This window comes from Amblyomma mixtum, chromosome 10 (genome assembly GCF_055824585.1).
Source record: "Amblyomma mixtum isolate Tamu chromosome 10, ASM5582458v1, whole genome shotgun sequence".
Classification (NCBI taxonomy): domain Eukaryota; kingdom Metazoa; phylum Arthropoda; class Arachnida; order Ixodida; family Ixodidae; genus Amblyomma; species Amblyomma mixtum.
Genome location: NC_143021.1, coordinates 113,707,016 through 113,728,682, shown reverse-complemented (window position 1 = coordinate 113,728,682; position 21,667 = coordinate 113,707,016). Strand labels below are relative to the sequence as shown.

General features: G+C 45.0%; 1 protein-coding gene across 5 annotated transcripts in view; it reads right to left on the bottom strand.

The window, feature by feature from the left end:
- Positions 1 to 21,667, bottom strand: part of LOC149326706 (ryanodine receptor-like) — a 542,398-nt gene that overhangs the window by 177,371 nt on the left and 343,360 nt on the right. For all 5 annotated transcript variants that reach the window (XM_089563500.1, XM_089563501.1, XM_089563503.1 and 2 more), the window contains exons 72-76: positions 16,800 to 16,910; positions 12,492 to 12,730; positions 9,909 to 9,990; positions 6,268 to 6,294; positions 906 to 1,042 (exon numbers count right to left, since the gene is read on the bottom strand). In XM_089563500.1, the coding sequence (XP_089419626.1) occupies positions 906 to 1,042; positions 6,268 to 6,294; positions 9,909 to 9,990; positions 12,492 to 12,730; positions 16,800 to 16,910 (596 nt within the window). The remainder of the gene's footprint in view (positions 1 to 905; positions 1,043 to 6,267; positions 6,295 to 9,908; positions 9,991 to 12,491; positions 12,731 to 16,799; positions 16,911 to 21,667) is intronic.

Here is a 21,667-nt window from a genome sequence, read left to right as displayed (position 1 = left end):
AAGGAAATTGCACAGGCCTGCCTACTGGCTCGAGCTAAGCCACCACCGCTGCCAAGTGCAGATAGGGGAGAGTTGAAAGATCAGAGGAAAGATAAAGAGAAAAGATAAGACGCCCGTCGCAGCAACAGCAACAAATGCGTCCGCCGGAGCGGACGCTGCCGAAAAAACAGATAAGCGGGCGAGGCCGTGCTCGCCGAAGCGAGGACAGCGGCGTCCACGGCGCTTTTTGTGTTGCTGCGTTCCGACACTACAAGACAGATGGCGGCACAGAACTGTCTGCAGCTATTTTTCTTTTGAATGTTTCCTAAATAAAATGTTTTTTCTCGCACCCGTTTCATCGAGATTTCGCCGCGAAAAGAGGGGCCCGGGGGGGGGGGGGGGGGGGTCAGTTTAGATTTTTCGAATCTAAGCACCCCCTCTCACTTTGGGCATCGCGATCGTGAAAAAAAGGGGGTGCTTAGAATCGAGTAAATATGGTAGGCACACTTTAGCCAGTCGATAACCGGTGCGCCTTAATCTTTCCACCTATCAAGAAAACTGCGGGAGCCGCTGCCCCGCTGCTCACGGCAGCCTCAATGGCCATTTTATCTTGTTTGCTGAAGACTAGCCCTCTGCCGGCAAAAATGTGCTGCATTTGTGTTCCGAAAAAAAAAAAAAAAAGATGACGAAGTTCAGACGTTAAAAAATATCACGCTTGATTTTCGATTATACGACACCCGGATTATACGACGGTTTCGCGCGGTCCCCTGAACGTCATATAATCGAGGTTCCACTGTACTCTGCTGTAGTCAATGTCTGCCCCTTCACCCCTGGGCTCTGCAGAGAAGTCGCCTAGGCAGGTGAGTGATAGTGAACATGAAAAACCACACCAGAAATCACTGCTAGCACAGTGCGAGAGAACGCACCCTGGGCTTCGAGCGAGTGCTCCTGGGCCTTGCCGTGGATGCAGTATGGGTTGTGCTTGTTGTGCGCAGGCTCCAGGAATGCGACGGGGAAAGTGGCTGCAAAGGCGCCCAGGCAGTTGCCATACGCTGGCCGGTGGCTGTGGGAAGGAGAGGCACACACTCAGAGGGCGCTGCACTGCACAGAACTGTTAAGGCAACACTGAAGACGAGCTGGTGTGCATTGACCACATTTCAGTGAAAATAGGCTACTTTAAATGAAAACAGAGCTTTCACCTATGCTGCAAAAGCCTCTTCTGTTGTGCCTATGCTGGGGGAAGGAGGGCATCAGCACTCACAAAGCAACCATATGTACAAGAGTGCAAGTTGGCCTCCGTCGCAAGACAACCATGAAATATTGGCAAGGTAAAGGTAACAAACAAACAAGCAAGATCCCTTCAAATGCACATCAACAAAAAAAGGTCACAGACCTAAAGCAGTAACTGTGTGTTTATTGGGTCAAGTGAATACCGATCATGAGATCGTGTGAATGTCCATCACTGGGTGTTTTCTCACCCACTTTCCTCATCCCACAGTGTCCTCGGAGGAGCTGTGTGTGCGTGGACTCTGCTCAAAGTTATTATGGCCTACTAATTATGTCTTCTTTATGCTCCTGAAAACGCTTCCTTTGTTGCAGGAACACTTTCCAGGTGCTCTGTCTCGTCTTCTCCAAAAAAGCACTCGTTTTGTCCACGCTGCACTTTCGCTGCAGCTTAAATTTCTCCTAACTGTCCGCTGCCAAGAGGAGTTTCTTTTGCTCAAAAACAGCCGTGAAGTGATATGCTACGTCTGAGGCATCAGCTACGTATCATGCCAGCGCCACACTGAAAGATGGCCCAGCAATAGTACTGGCGGAGGTGCATTCTTGACATGCGAGTTTTAAATCTAGCGTGCTTGTAAAAACCATCGGCTCAGACTCGAATGAATAAGAGAGAGGGTGTATTGACGGGAAAGGCAGAGAGGTTGGCCTGAAGAATGAATATCTGGCCTCCTGCTCTGCACTGGGGAACGGGAAGGGGAGAGAAGAGAGTGTCACGATCGGGGATGATGATGATGATGATGGGAGGAGGCAGATGAATAAAGACAAGGCACACTTGCCAACATTACAAACGCGAGTCAAGGCCCGTATCGCTTAAAAAGCGTGAGTGAGCTCCCGTTGCCTGTAGAGTTATCGAACTATCTGGCCAAGTGCCGCGAGTATCAAGTCCTGCGAGAGGGGCCTGGTGTCAGAAGACTGCAAAATAGATGCTAGCATGAGTGTTTATTGTGTCACCAGTCATAGCCATGGTAAACGAGGCAGTGCTCTCCGACATGCGAGTCGAAAAAAAACAGTCGAAGAAAACAGGCACCACCCAGCAAACCAGAAACCTCTCAGAGACGTCCAGCTAGACGTCTCTGAGAGGTTTCTGGTTTGCTAGGCATGGCTGGTACTATCAACAGCAATATGAGCAAGAATGCGGGAGCGCGTAGTAAATGGCCTCGAACCCTCCCTGTGGTGCCACACGGCAGCCACTTTCACCAACCAAGTGGAGAGGGTTCACCCGTTGGCCATTCTGCCTGCACCCCCTGCCCCACGCATCTTTCTGCAAACGTGGAACATTGCGTCTGCACCTCAATGTGATCACGCTTAATCATCGTAGGGTTGGGCAATGTGCCTCATGCATTTATAAAGGAAGGTGCTTTTTTGCATCGTCATTTCTGCTTTTGCTTGCAGTGACTGATTGGGATACTTGTGACCATCCCTTTTTTCAGACGACAACTTTTTTGCTATTCTGGGTGAAGACCAGCTGCCATTTTGCTTCAGCGACAGACGGAAAGCTCCTCTTTCCATTCCAAGGCGAAACGATGGCTGGGGTGCCTATCAGCGAGCGGAAGACAATTGTGGAAATGTCTTTAAGAAGCCACCCTCAGTGATGTATGTATTTCTTCTGTGACAGGACAGCCGTTGTGCACAGTAAACAGAATCGTCCAAGCATATCGAACCGAAGGACAGCTGGAAGATGCACCGTGCGACAGCCGACCACATTGCACCACCCAAGCCGAGGATCTTAGCGTGATTGGTGCTGTTAGCAGTGCTCTTGACCTCGGCTATGTGAGTGGCACCACAGTGCGATGAAGACTTAAAGAATCCAGACTGCGAAGTCGTATTGCCACCCAGGAACCACTGTACACAACAGCTAACAAAACAGCTCGGCTCAAGTTTGCCATGGACCACCGTGGCTGACGGTGAACGAGTGGAAGAAGGTGCTGTTTTCTGATGAATCAACATCTTCAAGCCACGGCAATCAGCAACAGAGAGTATGGCACACAGAGTGCACACGTTTTAGCTCGTAAAACATCAAGGACGTTGCATCATGCGGACGCACAGCCGTGAACGTGTGGGGTCCGCTTTCACGCTATGGCCTTGGGCCCTTGGTGAGGATTGTTGGAAAATTCACCAGTGCCACTTACTTCAATATTAGACCAAGCGATGATTCCTTATGCACTGAATGGACCTCATCTGGATGGCAATTACCTGTTCCAACAGGATCTATCCCCTGTGCACACAGCCAAAATTTGTGGCAAGCCTTTTGGAGAAGCCAGGTGTTATGTGCCTCGCATGGTGCCCAAAAGATGATGACCTAAACCTAGGGGTGTGCGAATATTCGATAATTTCGAATATTCGATCGAATAGCACGGTATTCGATATTCGCTTCGAACCGAATTCTCGGTATTCGAAATTTCGAAGTATTCGCCTCGCGCAAATAGTGTTTCTGGGGCGCTTGCCCGCTTGCTTCATGTGGTTTCAGTTCCGAGTATTGCCGCATAGATGGCTTTTTTTTATCGCGCTTTCAATGCTCGGGGGTCAGTCAATACACGAATCACAACCAGGTCGGGGTGCGAACCCAGCTACAAACGAAATAAAGGTGAGGGCGACGCGCTCTTGTGGAAGATCCTGCGTTCTGGCCGTCTCCGAGCCTCCGCACTAAGGCTGCCATAAGCCGCGTCGCTGCGACCGTGTCGAGGCAGACGCAAAGAAGGAAGAGCACAGCCATCAGTCGTCTAAGCTTCAAAACAAGAAACCTCAGTTTGCTGTTGTTGTTGTTGCGACTGAGCGAAGGATGAAAAGGAAAGTGTACGGGCCTGCCGACTGGCTCTAGCCGAGCCACCACCGCTGCCATGTGCAGATAGAGGAGAGTTCAAAGATAAGAGGAAAGAAAGAAAAACGAAAAAAGACGCGCGTCACACAACGCAACAACCGCGTCCGCCGCGGGCGTACGCTGGCTGGAAGATCAGATAAGCACCAAAGCCACGCCCGCTCCACCGCCTCTCGATTTTTTTTCCCGTTAGAGTCGGAAAAGATTACCAGATAGGACAGATGCGAAGATAAACACGCAGCCCTACCGCGCTATCGCTTCAGCCTGGTGACGAATCATGTGTACGTACGGAACATGAGTGACCGTTCTCGGCAGCTTTCAAGCAAGCCATCATATTACCGGCGGAGGCGCGAAAAATTCAGCGGCAGCGCGGGGACTCGATGTCGCCGAAGTGTATACTTACGTCAATGGGAAAGGCGCCTTTAGCGTGTGATAACGCTAAGCTTATTGTGCACCCGTGGAGGATTACTGCCGTTAACGCTCGGCATCTACGACTGGCGTCTTTTCTTGCTATTCTGACTGCTTGCGCGTTGATGGGAACGGAACGCCGCCGTAATCAGGGCATTGAGCCATCTTCGGTGGTGTGCCGAACTCCGTCGCCGCAACTCGGGCACTCCCATACGTTGGAGGCTGAGAGCATTCTTGATGGAAGCGCGATGCTGAGTGCTGCTCGGAAGTACTACCGGGGACAATTTTGCCAGGACGCGCGAGCGGTGCGAATGACGTTTCGCTTGCGGCGCGAGTTTTGTACAGCCGTTTCCATTCTTGCTCGAGGGAATGCAAGTCTGGGAATGTAAAAGTTGTTCTTCCAGTATAAATTGCCAGTAAAAATTGTTCTTCACTCTAGGTGTTAAAATTTTGAAGTGTGGTTTTAAATAAAGCCTCAGTGCAGTGTGTAATGGCATCGTGTGTTGGGAAAATAAATGGTTTTGGAAATGCCTACTGTCACTCAGCCTCTTTTTAGTGCCAGAAGTACTATTCGAACTATTCGCTTCGAAATTATTCAAAGAAAATTGCTATTCGCTTCGAATTCGCTTCGAATCAAAAAACCACTATTCGCACACCCCTACCTAAACCTTATCGAACATGTTTCGAGCCATATGAAAGTCAGCCTTTCCAACCAATCCTTGCACTCAGCCACAACAGTGCGACTGTGGCAAACAACACAAGAGGTATCGCGGCCCCTTCAGCAGGACACAAATTTCGTTGAATCTTTTTATGCTTCTCTGCCTTCGAGACTGGAGTGTGTCGCTCAGGCTGCCAGTGCCATGATGCGCAAGTAAGACACAAACTGCAAGGACAGCACATGTAAATATACTAACAGAAGTGCTTTCTTTGCAGTGCTTTTATTAGTTTTATTCTCATTGATTGACACCAAATTTCGTTTTTCTAGCACAGTTTCCCCTCCATCCTGATTGTGCTCACTTCCAGCTGCCACTGAGGAAACCATGTCACCTTCATGAATACCACACAACAGTCATTGTTACCCGCTGTTCATGTACCCACCTCTCATGTAATGCCCTGCCCTTGAGGTTCAAATAAACAAATAAATAAAAGTCACGGTGAGGTAAATCCAAAGCCCAAGTACTGCAGATTTAGTTCCTCCACTCACATTACATGCTTAGCTAAATTCGGACTAAGAAGAAATTGCTCACGGTGCATCTCACAACCGTTGAGAGCACCTACGAATGAAAAAAGCCGACTTCGGGAGTCTTTACGTTCAGAGCAAATGGTCCACACTTTTTATTTTTGACCTGCATAGAAACGAGCATATTGCTTGACTGAGTTTATATGCACTCACTAAGCTGTCACAGAAAAAGCTGTAAATGAGTAAAGTTACTTCAAACTAGCAGGCCTGCAAATTGCTATCTTCCCCAAAATACCGAATGAAATTGTGTGAACCCAACGGACTGCAACACACTCCCACAGCGTAGGTCCACATGACGGGCCAGGAATGCAAAAATGTTACACTGGGCCAGTGTTGATCAAAAAATGAAAACTAATTCAGTTTAGACTGTTCTAAAGCACTCTTTTTTTGCTAACCCTTTGGTTTCAAATATAATCATTTCATTAATTCCTGGCAACCACATATCGCGGCCCACATGAAGTGAGTGCCTGCACAAGGAGTGCGGAGCAACCACATCACCAGTGAGGCAGAGTGACAGAAAGATGAAATAGCCGGGACTCACCGCTCCAACTCAGCCTTGACGAAGCTCCTGGAAGAAAGAAAAAAAGAAATAGCTCACAAGGCAGAAAACACCTCACCAGGTACAAAAGGGGGTATAATTATGCGCACAAAATCATAAATTCTTGACACAGACACCAGCAATTCTGTAAGAATGGTGTTGCCCAATCACAGCTTTCCCATTAAACCTGGTTTTCTTCAATTTCTCCTCGCAGCTTTTGCTAGCACTGCACCTGATGAAAAGAAGCAAACAAACAAAGCAAAAGGCACAGGACTACTCCATCAGCCTGGCTCTCAAAAACTACCCTCTCCCTGCAAAATGCATGGGAGCCAGACCAACAGAGGCAGAATGTTCAGAAAGTTGTGCATGCGCTAGATATTCTCCCCACAGCTTTAAGGGGGGACATGGGTCTTAGAGCAATTTTTTTTTACAGACCTAATCCAATGAAACTGCACAGACTTATTCAGTTTTTTCTGCTGATTTCAAATATGCAATTTGTTTATTTCCAGGCCAATTAGTTCCTGAGATATTAATATATATCATGCCATTGTCTGCTCAAACAATGGAAAAAAAATGGGCCACCAGAAATTTAATTTTTATATGCGGGTAGATACTCCAATGTGTGAGGAATGCAACGCTGGAAGCAGTTTTTAGTTTTTTGTCCGTGTGGACAAATGGGCTGAATAGTTAGTTTTCAAGTGATTTAACCAGACATACAGTGCCAGAAAACACATGACACACATGAAACTAACTATTAAGCCCATTTGTCCACACAGACAGAAAACTGGAAACTGCTTCCAGCGTTGCATTCCTCACATATTGGAGTACCTATCCACATATTAAAATTAAATTTCTGGTGGCCCATTTTTTTCTATTGTTTGAGCAGACAATGGCATTATATATATTAATATCTCAGGAACTAATTGGCCTAGAAATAAACAAATTGCATATTTGAAATCAGCAGAAAAAACTGAATAAGTCTCTGTAGTTTCATTGCATTTGGCCTTTAATTAAAAAAAATGCCCTAAGACCCATGTCCCCACAGCCTTGAATGGAACGATATTTACTGATGCTAAGAAAAGCAGAAGAGCATCACCACATTTAAAGAATTTTTGAGCTAGGTTCATTAATGCAAAAGCGGCACCTCCTCTCCTCTCTTAACTCATACACTTTGATGCGGCAGAAAAGGAAAAAACAAACAGGTTGAGACTGCACCCAATGCTTCCAGCTGTTACCCTCTCCATCGGTTATCATTTGTGGTCATCCTCCCACTAACCTTGTAGCATTGTAGCAGTGTATGGTGTTGTTCTCAGCGTTTATATTTGTAACGCTTGTAATGTACCCTTGTATGCGTGGAATTGTTCGACATTTTATGTACCCACTCCTGCTATAGCCACTAGAATGGGGCTGCAGTATTTTCAAATAAATAAATAAAAACCTTCTGAATGGCTTTGCTCTCTACATCCGCCACTTCCTGACCATTCTAAGGACCCGTACTTTGTGTGAATCCCTTCGTACTACGCATTGCGCACATTTACTGGCTATCTTCAAAACCTTGGCACTTTTGCCTACACTAAAACAGCTGTTATTCACTCCATCCTTCCACTACCCTTCTCGATGGCATTGTTCTCTACACCAGTTGCAATAGCCCTGCTTGGTTGAGTCCTGCTTTACAGTATGTACATTTCAGGGCCAATATTTCTGGTTTGGTTGAGTCCCACAGTTCCATTTTTCAAACTACATTTAATGCAAGCAAATTATGCTGTCACAGTGAACCTCGAATGAAACCATGTTCAACGTGCATCAGATGGCTTGCACACGCACGGCAATTTCTGAGCACATGAGCTCTAGGTGCCTGATGATGTTGACAGTCTGACAGCCAGAGTGTCACATTATCAGCGTGTTATATCAGCTCTCACAGGGAATGTTTTGAGGCATCCAAAATTTGGCATGAAGGCTTTTTGAGATAAGCAGTGACAAATACACAGCACATACTTACTGCAATTTACTGTGCGATATCAAAAACTTATTGTCTTAGATGACATTTCAAGCTGTGGGAGCTTGGATTAATCAGGGTTTTTTGCATCATACATTAGGCAACGTCCCACATCTCAGTACTGGTGTCACGTTATGTGATGCAGACATGATTAAAGCATGAGTATAGGTTGATATTAGAACTTCCATTACTGCTTGCAGGTGCAACATTACACGGGCAATACATTAGCTGATAAATTTTTGAACTGCAGTAATTCAGACTTCCGCAATACTTCAGACTTCGCTGGCAAACCGTCAAACAACGTGTACATTTCCACCACCAATAATCTGGACTCTTTGGAGACCAAAAGTTCAATTCCTTCTTACTGAAACAAAGACTAGCAATGCTGCGGGAACCATTTTAAATTTGAAAGTTAATTTCTTCAACATGATATAGATGCAAGTAGACATCGCTGCCACAACTAACCGATTCTTCATTGCCGTGAAAGGCGCTATCTTGCATTTAAATTCATTCAATTGGATGGACTGGCTTGGGTAGGCTTGGGTTTTTTGCATTTCATTGTTGTCACCCACCCACGGTGTGGGACAACTGGGGGGGTAGGGGTGCTTTCGAAGGTCCTTATTTATGCTCACATCATACTGTAGGTTACTTCTCTTGGTCTTTGCAAGTGTCACTGCCACCTGTCCATGGAAACTGACATCTTAACAAAACTTAAAGGGCAACTGAAGCGGTTTTAGAATTGCATGAGTTTAAGATTGCCGAATGTGCGAAATGTGCTGGTAAAGCGTGCGAAATCGTTTTGCTCTAGCATTTGAAATGGTGGCGTAATAGCCGAATAAAGTCGTCATCGGCGTTCAGGCTTCTCTGAAGAGCACAGCGACGGGCAGAGGCCCCGATAATAACGTCACGTATGACGGCACTGCGTTTCAAGCGAAGAAAAGTTTATTCCATGGAAGAAAACCAACGCCATCGAAGGTGAAGCTCACAATGCATTGTTTGGCACCGTCTGACGACGCACAGCAGCATGCAGGCGTAATCAGCGGACATCTGACGTTTCGGCGACAATGACGTCACTGCCGAGTTTTCTCGCACTCCTCCAACATAGTGAGGAGAAGCCTGAATATCGTCGCGGTTTTAATCGACGATTATGTCACCATTTTAAATGCTAGTGCTACAATACTTAGCATGGTTTATCTTGAAGCTTGATAGATCCGAATTCTCGAATAGCCTCGAATTCTCAAAAAACCGTTTCAGCTTCCCTTTAAGAGGAGGCTGACCAAATGAATAACAAAAAAAAAAGGCGTTTCGGCTCTCGTGCGGAAGCCTTGTTCACAATGAGATGAAACAGGTAAAGCATCGGGATTAAATAGGCTTGAAAAGAGGGCGCAGGAAGTGTGCGTATACTGGGCTTAGATTTCCAGTGTTGCGACAGAGGGTATGATTAGCCGTTTGAATGATTAATTATTCGAGGTGAAGCACACGTTAAGACACACTGCAATGTCCCTGGCTTCTCATCACCTCCCACATCGTCCGTTGAGGTGCCAATAAACACCATGTATAGTCTGGCCTTTGTGACCTGCAACTGCTTTCTTCCAAAGTAAGGCTTCGCACAGTGACTGTGGAGTAGGCAACCTGAAGCAGCACCCACCTGCCACCGTGCAGTTCCAGGTTGGTGCCCAGTGTGTACAGGCTGTTCAGGATCTTGTAGCAGGCCACCTGGATGTCACTCACTGTCGCAAGAAACAAGCACGGTCTCAGACTTCTTACCTCACCTGCAGAGCGTCAGCAGCAGACTATGCCTTCCTCGCTCAAGAGATTGCTTTCGGGTACACAGCCAAGAGATACTGCTGCCCGACTGGAGCAGCCAACTCCTCACAGGAGCTACCATCCCATACATGCATGAAATTCTGAACAAGACTGCCAGGCTGCAGACAGTGTCAAATAAGTGCCGTCCAACTAACAAAGCCCAGCTCTCACACCGTATGTGCATTACTGGGTGCTTAGATACCACAGAAAATATAGACATGCCACAATTATTATCAAGTGTGTGGTACTCACAACCAAACCTACAGCTTTTTAATGCACAGCCAAAGTTACACCTATCATTTTTCTTTCCATAGCTTGCTATGTTGTCCTTAACGTAAGCTGAACCCTCTTTGTTAGCTTCCATGTTTCTGCCCCATAGGTGAGCACCGGTAAGATACAGCGGTTGTATACTTATTAACTTTAGGTCAGTGTATACCGCCACACAAAAGTCCACCCCCCAATTCGTAGCTCTTCCAGGCCAAAAAAAAGTTCCCTCCAATTAGAAGCTGACGCATGCACCCCCCCCACTTTGCCGCACTTTGGTTCATAGTTTCACGAAATGGAATCGCAGTGCGTGCACAACTCAAAGCCATAAATGCCCAATGTATGGTGTGGACAGCATTACGAAGCCAGTGCCACTCCTTCCATACTCACGGGTGGCCCAAATGACTTACAGCAAACTGAACTAAAAAATGGCCCTGTAGCTTTCAATTCCAGCGCGAAGCATGCCTCAGAGATTATGAAAAGTTGGCTCTGGCACTACCTACTGCTTGTCCAAGAAGCGATTGACCACCGGAGCAACCAGGCTGTGTAAGTGGTGTGCAATTCAAATTTCCTTGACCAGTACCGATGCTCATAAGAATTATGACTTTTTCTGATTCTTGAAGCCCCATGAGTACTCTCGGGAAGAGGTGCCAGTACGAGATGTGTACTACCTGCAGCTATACCTGTAAGGTACCTATAAGGTTTGTACCTAGGTTGTAAGGTTTGTACCTATGAGGTACAGACTACCTTATACCCCACAAATGGGCTGGCTCCATGTACTAACAGTGGACCCCCCATTTCGAACGGTTGTTTTTGTGAAGAAAGGTCAACTTATACGTGACGGTAATGTAATCAGAGATGCTCGTAACCTAACCCTTTATCCATAGCACACCACTCAAAGAAATGGCTCAGGTCGGCATTGCATGCAGTCAACACCTATTGTGGGCATGGAGCAAGAATGGTCGTGTAGTGAGGCAAGCTCAAGCGTGTGTTTTAGTGATTTGGCGGCCGTACAATAGATTTTTTTTTTTTTTTAGTGTGTGTGTGCTTGCAGTAGTGGAGCTTCGCATACCATGCATTGGCATAGCACTGCAGTGCCTGCAGCACTGCTTTGCGGCGAAATCAGGATTTTCCCATTCCTGCATAGCAACCCAGATTTTCAAATTGACAAGGCAGGTGCAGACGGCCAGATATGCAGAAATTATGAGACTGCAGAGTCTAGGATTTCGATTTAGCCAAGTTCAAATTATTGAGGTGCATGGCAAAATGAATTGCTCTTAAGGGGGGACAAGGGTCTTAAAGCTGACCTTTCTATTCATGGCTTGAATCTCATGAAATCTTGCACACAGATGCGTTTTTCTCTTCTGATTCCAAAAATGTACTCATAATTGAGCTGGTGGTCTTGGATCAAAATTTATCTTGAATTCTAGAGTGTAATTAGGTAATTTATTACGCAGGTTTAATGAACTTTCTCACTGCATTTTGCTGCTTTTAATTACATGAATTGATAGCCAGTGAATTGCCATGAATGATGACATTCTTGCTTTTTTTGTTTAGGCCACATATAAATAGCAGTTTACAATTAGCTTAACGTGAAGGAGTGTCAAATACTCTCGACATAGTATATCAGGAGGACATGCCTTTAGAGAAAAACAAAGAATGTCATCGGTTATGGAAACTCTCTGCCTATCAATTCATGTAAATAAAAGCAACAAAATGCCCTGAGAAAGTTCATTAAAGCTGCGTAAGAAATTACCTAATCACGTTATAGACTTTGTAAGATCTAAGACCACCACCTGAATTATGATTACATATTTGGAATCAGAAGAGAAAAAAGCATCTGAGCAAAATTTCATGACAGTGTAGCCATGGATAAAAAAGTTAGTTTTAAGACCCTCGTCCCCCCTTAATGCAGTCTCATGGATGGCACACTGTGACAACTGCACAGTTTTGTACTAAGGTTGTTATGCAATATGTGTGTGCCCAGAGGAAAATTTCAAAACAGCTCGGATTGTACACAGATGAAGTGCACCACGTAGAACAGGTTGACCAAAGTTGGTCTCAATTAGAGTTGTTTCATCTTGAAGAATTGCAGGGTGCAAGCATCTCAGGACACAACAGTTCACCGCGTGCATCACCCCCAGCCAGGTCGTGCACTCACGCAGGAGGTCGCTGCCGAACTCGTTGGCGGCCAGGTGGTCGAAGAGCGCGGTGAGCACCGGCAGCAGCACCAGCTGCACGTAGTTGAGCGACGACGACGTCTTCATCGTGGTGCCCCGCAGGTGGCTGTAGCGGCCCTGCTCCAGGTTGGTCAACGTCTGGGCCAGGTCATCGGACGCACTGTTGAAGTACGTCAGCATCGACGTCTTCACAAAGTCCGGGCAGTTCTTCACTATGGCCCTGCACAACACCAGCACCAAAGTCTGTGAACTCACGAGCCTCAAGTTCTTGTGAACCCTCACTGAATTTCATTATCATCATCATCATCATCATCAGGCTGACTACGCCCACTGCAAGGCAAAGGCCTCTCCCATGTCTCCCCAAATGACCCTGTCCTGTGCCAGCCGCGGCCACCGTATTCCCGCAAATTTCTTAATCTCATCCGCCCACCTAATTTTCTGCCGCCCCCTGCTACGTTTGCCTTCTCTTGGAATCCACTCCGTTACCCTTAAGGACCAGCGGTTATCTTCCCTTCGCATTACATGCCCTGCCCAAGCCCATTTCTTCTTCTTGATTTCGACTAGGAGATCATTAACGCGCGTTTGTTCTCTCACCCACTCTGCTCGCTTCCGATCTCTTAACGTTACACCTATCATTTTTTTTTCCATAGCTCGATGCGTTGTCCTTAACTTAAGCTGAACCCTCTTTGTTAGCCTCCACGTTTCTGCCCCATAGGTGAGTACCGGTAAGATACACCTGTTGTATACTGAATTTCTAAGTCTCAAATCTCTGATGCAGCCTGGACTACCGTAGATGCCATATCGGCAAAACTTTCTCATTAAGACGCGGGTTCAATCCCGGCCGCGGCAGTCACATTTTGATGGAGGTGAAGTTCTAGAATGTCAGTGCACATTAAAGAATGCCAGGTGGTCGAAACTTCCGCACTTCTCCACTACAGCGTCCCTCATAGCTGGAGTTGCTTTGGGACGTTAAGCCTCAATAAACTAAACTCATTAACATGTATATGAGATATCTTGTGGCACAGTTAAATGGACCATGAAGTGATTTTGATGGTGATAGTATTCTAAAGAAGCAAATCTGTAAAGGTGGTCTTTGTTAGCATTAGAATCAAATTTAAATGCTACGCATGAATCCTATAGTCTAAAAATAATTTTTTAAAAATTGCTGCTCGCAACCGATTATGGCAACATCTCACCTTGGTTCTTACTTGAAGGAATTGGTGAGCGCTATAAAAACACGGAAAAGAGACGAACACACAGGACGAAGCGCTTTCCGTGTTTTTATAGCGCTCCCTTTTCCGTGTTTTTATAGCACTCCATTTTCCGTGTTTTTATAGCACTCCCTTTTCCGTGTTTTTATAGCGCTCACCAATTCCTTCAAGTATGTATTTCCAACTAGGCCCAGTAGTAGCTCTTTTGATCTCACCTTGGGTTCTTAGCCACCCGTACCCTGACGACCTAAAGCAGGCAGAGTGGGTGACTTTCTTGCTCATCATGATCGCCATCAGGCTGATGATCCCCACTGCAGGATAAAGGCCTTTCCAATATCTCTCCAATTAACCTTGCCCATGTCCGTTTAACCGTGCAAACTTGTTAACCTCATCCACCAACTTAATATTCTGCCGCCTCCTGCTACGTTGTGTAGCCCTTTTCCATGTGTAGCCCTTTCTGAAAATAGCGAGATGTGGAGGTTTGCCTCTGAGTCAAGCAGTGGGGATGCCCCACCCTTCAGAGCGGTTAGCGAAAGGACAAGTGTCTGCCTTACCTGCAAGGGAACTCGGGCAGTGCATAGCAGGGCCAGAAGAAAAGCCTCTGACGTCTCTAAACTTTTGAAAAAGGCCGCACATTCCTTAAAAATGTTGAAAATCACCGATTTAGTCAGCACTTTTAGAGAGCCAGTGTGAATTTGCGAGCTGAAAAACACAAGCAATTGAACTTATTTCAAGAAATGCTTCGGTGCGGCAGACAAGGACAAAACGTAGAATAACACCACAGAGCGCCAACTAACAACTGATTTTATTGGAACCCGCGAAAAACCGCACTGGGGAGCACCTGCCGGCGCACTGCAAAGAATGTGGCTGTTTCCCGCTCTTCAGCGGTACAGTTATTTTAGGCCGCAGAAAAGACAAGCTTCAAAGAGAAATTTTTGAAGCAGAAGTTATCCTTCGTTCGGGGACAAACACATGCGTGAGCAATCCATCAGTGACGCTTCTCAAGATAGAATTCCTATCAGAATGATTAGATTTGGGGCATGACAATGTACGCGTGTGCCACACGTGCCATGGGTGCTGATCATTTTGTGTCTAATGCTGTCTTCACTGCATGTTATCTGTTTTTTTTTTTTTGTCGTTGATGAGCGCAAAACATATATTCGTTGACGCGGGTTCCAATAAAATCAGTTGTTAGTTGGCGCTCTGTGGTGTTATTCTACGTTTTGTCCTTGTCTGCCGCGCCGAAGCATTTCTTGAAATATGTATGATCAACTGGCCTACAAAACAACCCTTCTCAATTGAACTTCCTCTATCGTAACTCAAGACAAAATGGCACCGGAGAAGACTGGAGGTCACGCATTTAGTACCCCGTCTGTTAATCTCACATGAACTCACCTTCAATGCAAGCACTGCCAACTATAGGAGAAACTGCAACAGCATTCTGTGAAAAACTGCAACTTTCTGATGCTAAAACCAGAATGTAAGGCACTATGTTACTCCTCTGCTACTAATTCACTCCTACATACTGTGTGTCACGAACAGAGGCCCCAAATGAGTTGGTAAATTTGACTCAGTGAGTACAGCAGGCGAAAGTTGTCAACGCTAGGGCTGAGGCATTTCTCTGCCAGTTAGCTGAATGTGTCCCCTGCTTCAAAGTACTGCCACCATAAAATGACATGCAAATAAGAGAGGGCCCAGTCTTAGGGAAACTGCGCAGGTTGTTTTGACCAGATGCTGGAGCATTAATGAACCCTTCCTACATTTTGTTTCATGGTGATGGAACGTAAGCCTTTCGACCTCCCATAAAGAAAAAGGTTTTTCACTTCCTAACTGCAATACCAATGTTTGCTTCTACAGGATTTTGATTAAAACCCCGCCTGGCATGACAGAAGACATGTGCGAATGACGACAACACAGCAGTACGAGGAAATGAGAAAAATTCCTCTGAAAGTGTAACAGTGCTTAGATTTGAGATGCTGTTTGTGAACATGGCACTGGAGAAATCAAAGCGAGACAGAAAAAACTGGCAATCGTATACCTATGACACATAGGGTGCTCTGCAGTGGTAGCACCTTTAAAGGCCCGCTTTTCAGATTGGGTTTATTATCGCACATTCTGGGATGGGTCAAAGATGCTGCCAGGTGCACTGTTTGAATCGGTGCTGGTCAGGTGCACCTGCCTGCTTTTCTTCCACAGGCATGTGCTACCACTGCTGCAAAGCAGTAGGGTCAGACTCAGGTCACCACATTCTTTTACTTATTTTTTAATTACGTTCCCTAAAGGCCAGGGGGAGGGGGAGCAAAATAGAATATTGCAGCAGGTTCTTACACACGCACTCTCCATCACAGTGAACAACCAGCTTACATGCAACAGATTCTGAAGACCTTTGCTGCTTCTCAAACTGTTGAGCCCATCCTACAAGTTGTAGCACTACTAGATGTGGTTCAACACAGAAAAAAGCTGTTTAGTGCACTACAATCTCATAGGGAAAAAGCCGCTGCAGTTGAAGCAGCCCCCCTCCTGCCATAGTTGGCAAAGTGGAGACGAAGAGAAGGTGGAGAGAGGGACACCCTCCTTTCCTTTTCATGTACTAGCACTGGGCAGGCCACTAACGAAAAAGCCACTGTGTCCTGAAGAAGCTGTAATTAACAAGAAGGTGTGATTGCACATCATCATCACATTTCATTTATATTCCTTCCTCGTTCCGTGACCACAAAAGTCTTCTTTCATGTTCAGCACGTGCCCTACCAGCAACAGCCCTGCCAGCACCCATAATGCAAATGTGCACCTGACATGAGGATGGCTTCAAACTTGTCTGAGGGCCGTGTTTTCTTTTTTTTTTTTCATATATAATCTGAGAGTAAATTTTGAAGGTGCGGCCCATACACGAATTGAGGAAAAACGTAAAGCCATATTTTTTCTCTCAATTATCGAGTCCAGAACAGGGGATGTGGCCCACACATGGGTGTGGCCCTTGCACGAGATTGCTATATGGTGGATAGGTCTAATGTCCCAAGGGGACTCGGTCTACGAGGGAGGCCGCAGTGCAGGAGGAGTGTGTGCAGAGGGGCCCCTCACTTGGCGTCGGTGGCCCGAATGAGCACCTGCAGGCAGGAGACGGCCAGCTTGCACTCGTTGCCAAACACACTGAACTTGGCCCTGAGGAGGCCGCCCAGCTTGCAGAACAGGCTGCACGGGAGGAGGAGAAGGGAGGACAATCAGGGACACAGCATGCTGCTGCTCACTGCACGTTCCCCTGAGGGAAGGCACTTAAACGAGGGTCTTAAAACGAACTTTTATTGCGAAAGCAATACTAGTTGCACTTTCAGCCCATCGCGTAGCAAGGCCGGTAGCTACCATATTAGCACACTGGATTGGATTGGATTGGATTGGGGGTTTGGATTAATTGGATTGGGGATTAATTTGGGTTGGGGGTTTGGATTGGATTAGCATATTGGATTGGATTGGATTAGATTGGAATGAAATGGATTGGATCGGATTGGATCAGATTGGATTGGATTGTATAACCGATGCATCACCACAAGTCTAACCGCAAGCACCACCACCAGCTACACTACCAGCTGAACCATGGCGTAGCTAGGGGTATTGCTTTCGCAATTACCGGGCTTAACCAAGCTAAGCCACAGCCATTTTGTTTATTTACGGCTAGAATCTCATGAAATGTTGCACACAGATGCATTTTTCTCTTCTGATTCCAAGTATGTAGTCACAATTGAGCGGGTGGTCTTAGATCTTGAAAAGTCTAGAATGTAATTAGGTAATTTCTTACGTAGACTTTAATGAACTTTCTCATTGCATTTTGTTGCTCTTATTTACATGAACTGACAGCCAGAGAGTTCCCATACCCGGTGACATTCTTCGTTTTCCTCTATGTCATCCTGATATACTGTGCCGGGAGTAAAAGGTTGCACTATTTTACACTGCAACTCGTTAAGCTAATTGTAAATTGCTATTTATATATGGCATAAACAAAAACTAAGAATGTCATTGGGTATGGGAATTTGCTGGCTATCAATTCATGCAATTAAAAGCAACAAAATGCAATGAGAAAGTTCATTAAAGCTGCGTAAGAAATTACCTAATTACACTCTAGAATTTAAGATAACTTTTGATCTAAGACCACTAGCTCAATTATGACTACATTTTAAAATCAGAAGAGAAAAACACATCTGTGTGCAAAATCTCATCAAATTCTAGCCACAAATATAAAGGTCAGTTTTAAGACCCTCATCCCCCCTTAAGCATCTTTTAAATGCAGTGATAAAGACAGGAGATGGGTGGTAAAGAACCTGTGTGACTGCAAAAAGAACACAGGTAGGGAAGGAGAGACTCTTCTTTAAATTACGGCTTCAAAAAGGAGGTGGAAAATTATGCAAAATTTTGTGAACACGTCCCAAAGAAACATGTCTCAAAAAATTGAAAACTGAATAAGTGACCTAAGTTAAAGCAGCCCGAGACAAGGTCTTCAGACACAGTCTTACTTATTTTATTTAATACGCTCCACAAAAGTTTTGGAGCTTTTTAGGTCAATCTAAGCAGGTAATACACGAGTACGGAAAGCTGGGCAAGTTGGCTGTGAATTGCCATATACATAGAAGAACAGCGCGAAAGATGACAGACGAAAAGAGGAGACACAAACACAGTGCTGTGTTTGTCTCACCTCTTTTTGTCCGTCATCTTTCACGCTGGTTTTCAGTATCGCAATACATGAAATAAAGATTCATCATCATCCTCATCATCATCAGCCTGACTACACCCACTGCAGGGCAAAGGCCTCTCCAATTAACCCTGTCCTTCGCCAGTTGCAGCCACTGCATCCCCGCAAACTTCTTAATCTCATCCGCCCACCTAAATTTCTGCCACCCCCTGCTACGTTTGCTTTCTCTTGGAATCCACTCCGTTACCCTTAAGGACCAGCGGTTATCTTGCCTTCGCATTACATGCCCTGCCCAAGCCCACTTCTTCCTCTTGATTTCAACTAGGATGTCACTAACGCGCGTTTGTTCTCTCACCCACTCCGCCCTCTTCCGATCTCTTAACGTTACACCTATCATTTTTCTTTCCATAGCTGGCTGCGTTGTCCTCGACTTAAGCTGAACCCTCTTTGTTAGCCTCCATGTTTCTGCCCCATAGGTGAGTACCGGCAGGATACAGCTGTTGTATACTTTTCTCAGGCAGGCGGAGTAGCAGGCGGAGTGGGTGAGGGAACAAACGGGGGTTAATGACATCTTAGATGAAATCAAGAGGAAGAAATGGGCTTGGGCAGGGCATGTAATGCGAAGGCAAGATAACCGCTGGTCCTTAAGGGTAACAGAGTGGATCCCAAGAGAAGGCAAACGTAGCAGGGGGCGGCAGAAAGTTAGGTGGATGGATGAGATTAAGAAGTTTGCGGGGATACGGTGGCTGCAACTGGCAAAAGACAGGGTTAAGGGGGGACCCTGGTCTTTGAAAAAAAAATTTTTATTAATGAAGTCACAGTTATGAAATTTCCAGGCCACATGTAGTTTTGTGCGCTGATTCTGGATATGTCATTTAATTTCGTGCAAAACAATTCCTTGAGCACTTGTGCAATTTTTATGCAAGTATTTTGGGAAAAGTTTTGCAGAAAATTTGCTGCAGGAAACTCGCTGAAACGCATGCCACTGGGTTCTCTTGACACCAAGGAATGCAATAAGGGTAAAATTATCATCCTGGCTATCATAGAACTTGAGTTATAGAGTTTTGAAGTTGTCGCTTCAGAAATAAGAAGAAAAGTGTGTATTCCTGTTTGTGAAGTGGCAGCTTCAGTACCCTGTAACTCAAGTTCTATGATAGCCAGGATGATACTTTTACCCATATTGCATACCTTTTTGTCAAAAGAGCCCAATGGCACACATTTCAGTGAGTTTCCTGCAGCAAATTTTCTTATATGCTCTCTCCAAAAGACTTGCATAAAAATTGCACAAGTGCTCAAGGAATTGTTTTACACAAAATTAAATGACATATCTAAAATCAGCACACAAAAATACATGTGGCCTGAAAATTTCATTATTATATCTAGATTAATATTTTTTTTTCAAGACCAGGGTCCCCCCTTAATTGAAGAGACAGGGGAGAGGCCTTTGCCCTGCAGTGGGCATAGTCTGGCTGACGATGATGATGACCGTATCCAGTTATCATCCTATTTCTATTATGAGCACTTGCAGTAAATTATTAGAGCATATTGTTACAGGCTTTATTCGTCATTTTTTGACAGACTGTAAGACTTCTCTCTCCATTACAGCATAGGTTTAGAAAGGAATTATGGACTCGAACTCAGCTCGTGTCAGCTGCTGTGAAATCTCTGAGGTGCTGACTCGTCCAGACAAGTCAACATGGTCTTTTTGATTTTTGTAAACCACTTGATAAGGTTCCCCATGAAAAATTACTCCATAAGTTGGAAGACATTGGCCTTCCTACTAATATATCACGGATCCAGGCCTATCTCCGTCACAGACAACAATTCACAGAAATTAACAAATGTTCTTCCATGATTTGTTAGGTAACTTCAGGTGTAACGCAAGACAGTGTATTAGGACCAATTCTATTTCTAATCTATACTAATGATATAGTAGACGAAATTTCTGATAATGTCCATGTTAATTTATTTGCGGATGACAGTGTTATTTTTAGAAAAATAGTTTCCCAAAACGATCACAATGTCTACAGAAATCAGTTATTGTTATCCACGATTAGTGTGAACTTTGTGGCATAGAATTTAATGTACATAAAACATTTTTGCCTGTCTCACTTTGAAATTACTCGAACAAAATAAGTATTCACTTTGTATTTGCTCCAAACTAAAATTCACTACTTGCATATACCTAGTGCACATGTGCAATTTTTTATGGTAAGCTTGCTGTTATTGTTGCGTAACAATTACAATAGATCCCCCCTTAAAGTCGTCCTCGAGGCATTAAATAATTATAAGCAGAAAAAGCAAAAGATTTTTTATGCCGCCATGTTCATAAAGCTACCTAATACAGTAGAATCTTAGTGACATTCACCGCGACTGCTAGTCGTGCGGTAGTAAGTAGCAGTGAGCGGTGATGCATCGCCCTTATACTATCACTGTATGTATCACGACTAGTCAGCTGTGGCCGCATGGCTGCAGATAAATCCCCTCACCCACAAACAGATTCCCATGCTTCTGCATATTTCGGATGGTGCGAAATTTCCGATGATATGAGCGTTTTGCGTGGCCCCGTGAGATTTGTATCACCAACATTCTATTGCAGTTCTTTCTTTAAAAGCCTTTACTCATGGAAACAAAAGTCAAACTCCAGCATGCATATTTACATCAAAGCAATTCCTGCAAAAAAAAAAAAACTTTAAAAAGTATGGCAGGTATGGATAGAAAGAAAGAAACTCTACTGCACTCTTTAATATCTCAGAATTTATACGCAAGAACAGAATCATTCTACGCCCATTTGTTATGAAATTCTGATTAATTGCAGAAAAAGTGAAAGATGAGAAAATCGACCTTGCGGTTTGTTTTTTTCTCATTTGCCTCATTTATCGCCTCGTTTCCTCTTGATTTTGGTCAGAGAGAAACGACAGCACAACCAGTGAAAGCTCTGATCTCCACTGTTTACAGCAATGCAAAGATGGCAATGCTCCACTGACGGAAGCCGCGAAATCCGTGACGCTTCGCGACCACCAGAAGCGCAAATTGCTGACAATTTCCGATGACTGCTCATAAAGAAGACACTCTTTTTTCTAAACTTCTAGTGCATATTTTGCTGAAATTTTTTGCTACAAGACAGATGAAGTGCACAGGATTACAAAAAAGATGAATTAAGATTCTGAAAGACTTTTATTTGCTGTGTCCCCGCTTAACAACACAAAAGAAAGCAAAATCAAAAAGCCTAATGCACCACTCAAGTGACAACAAGAAGGGGTGGAAA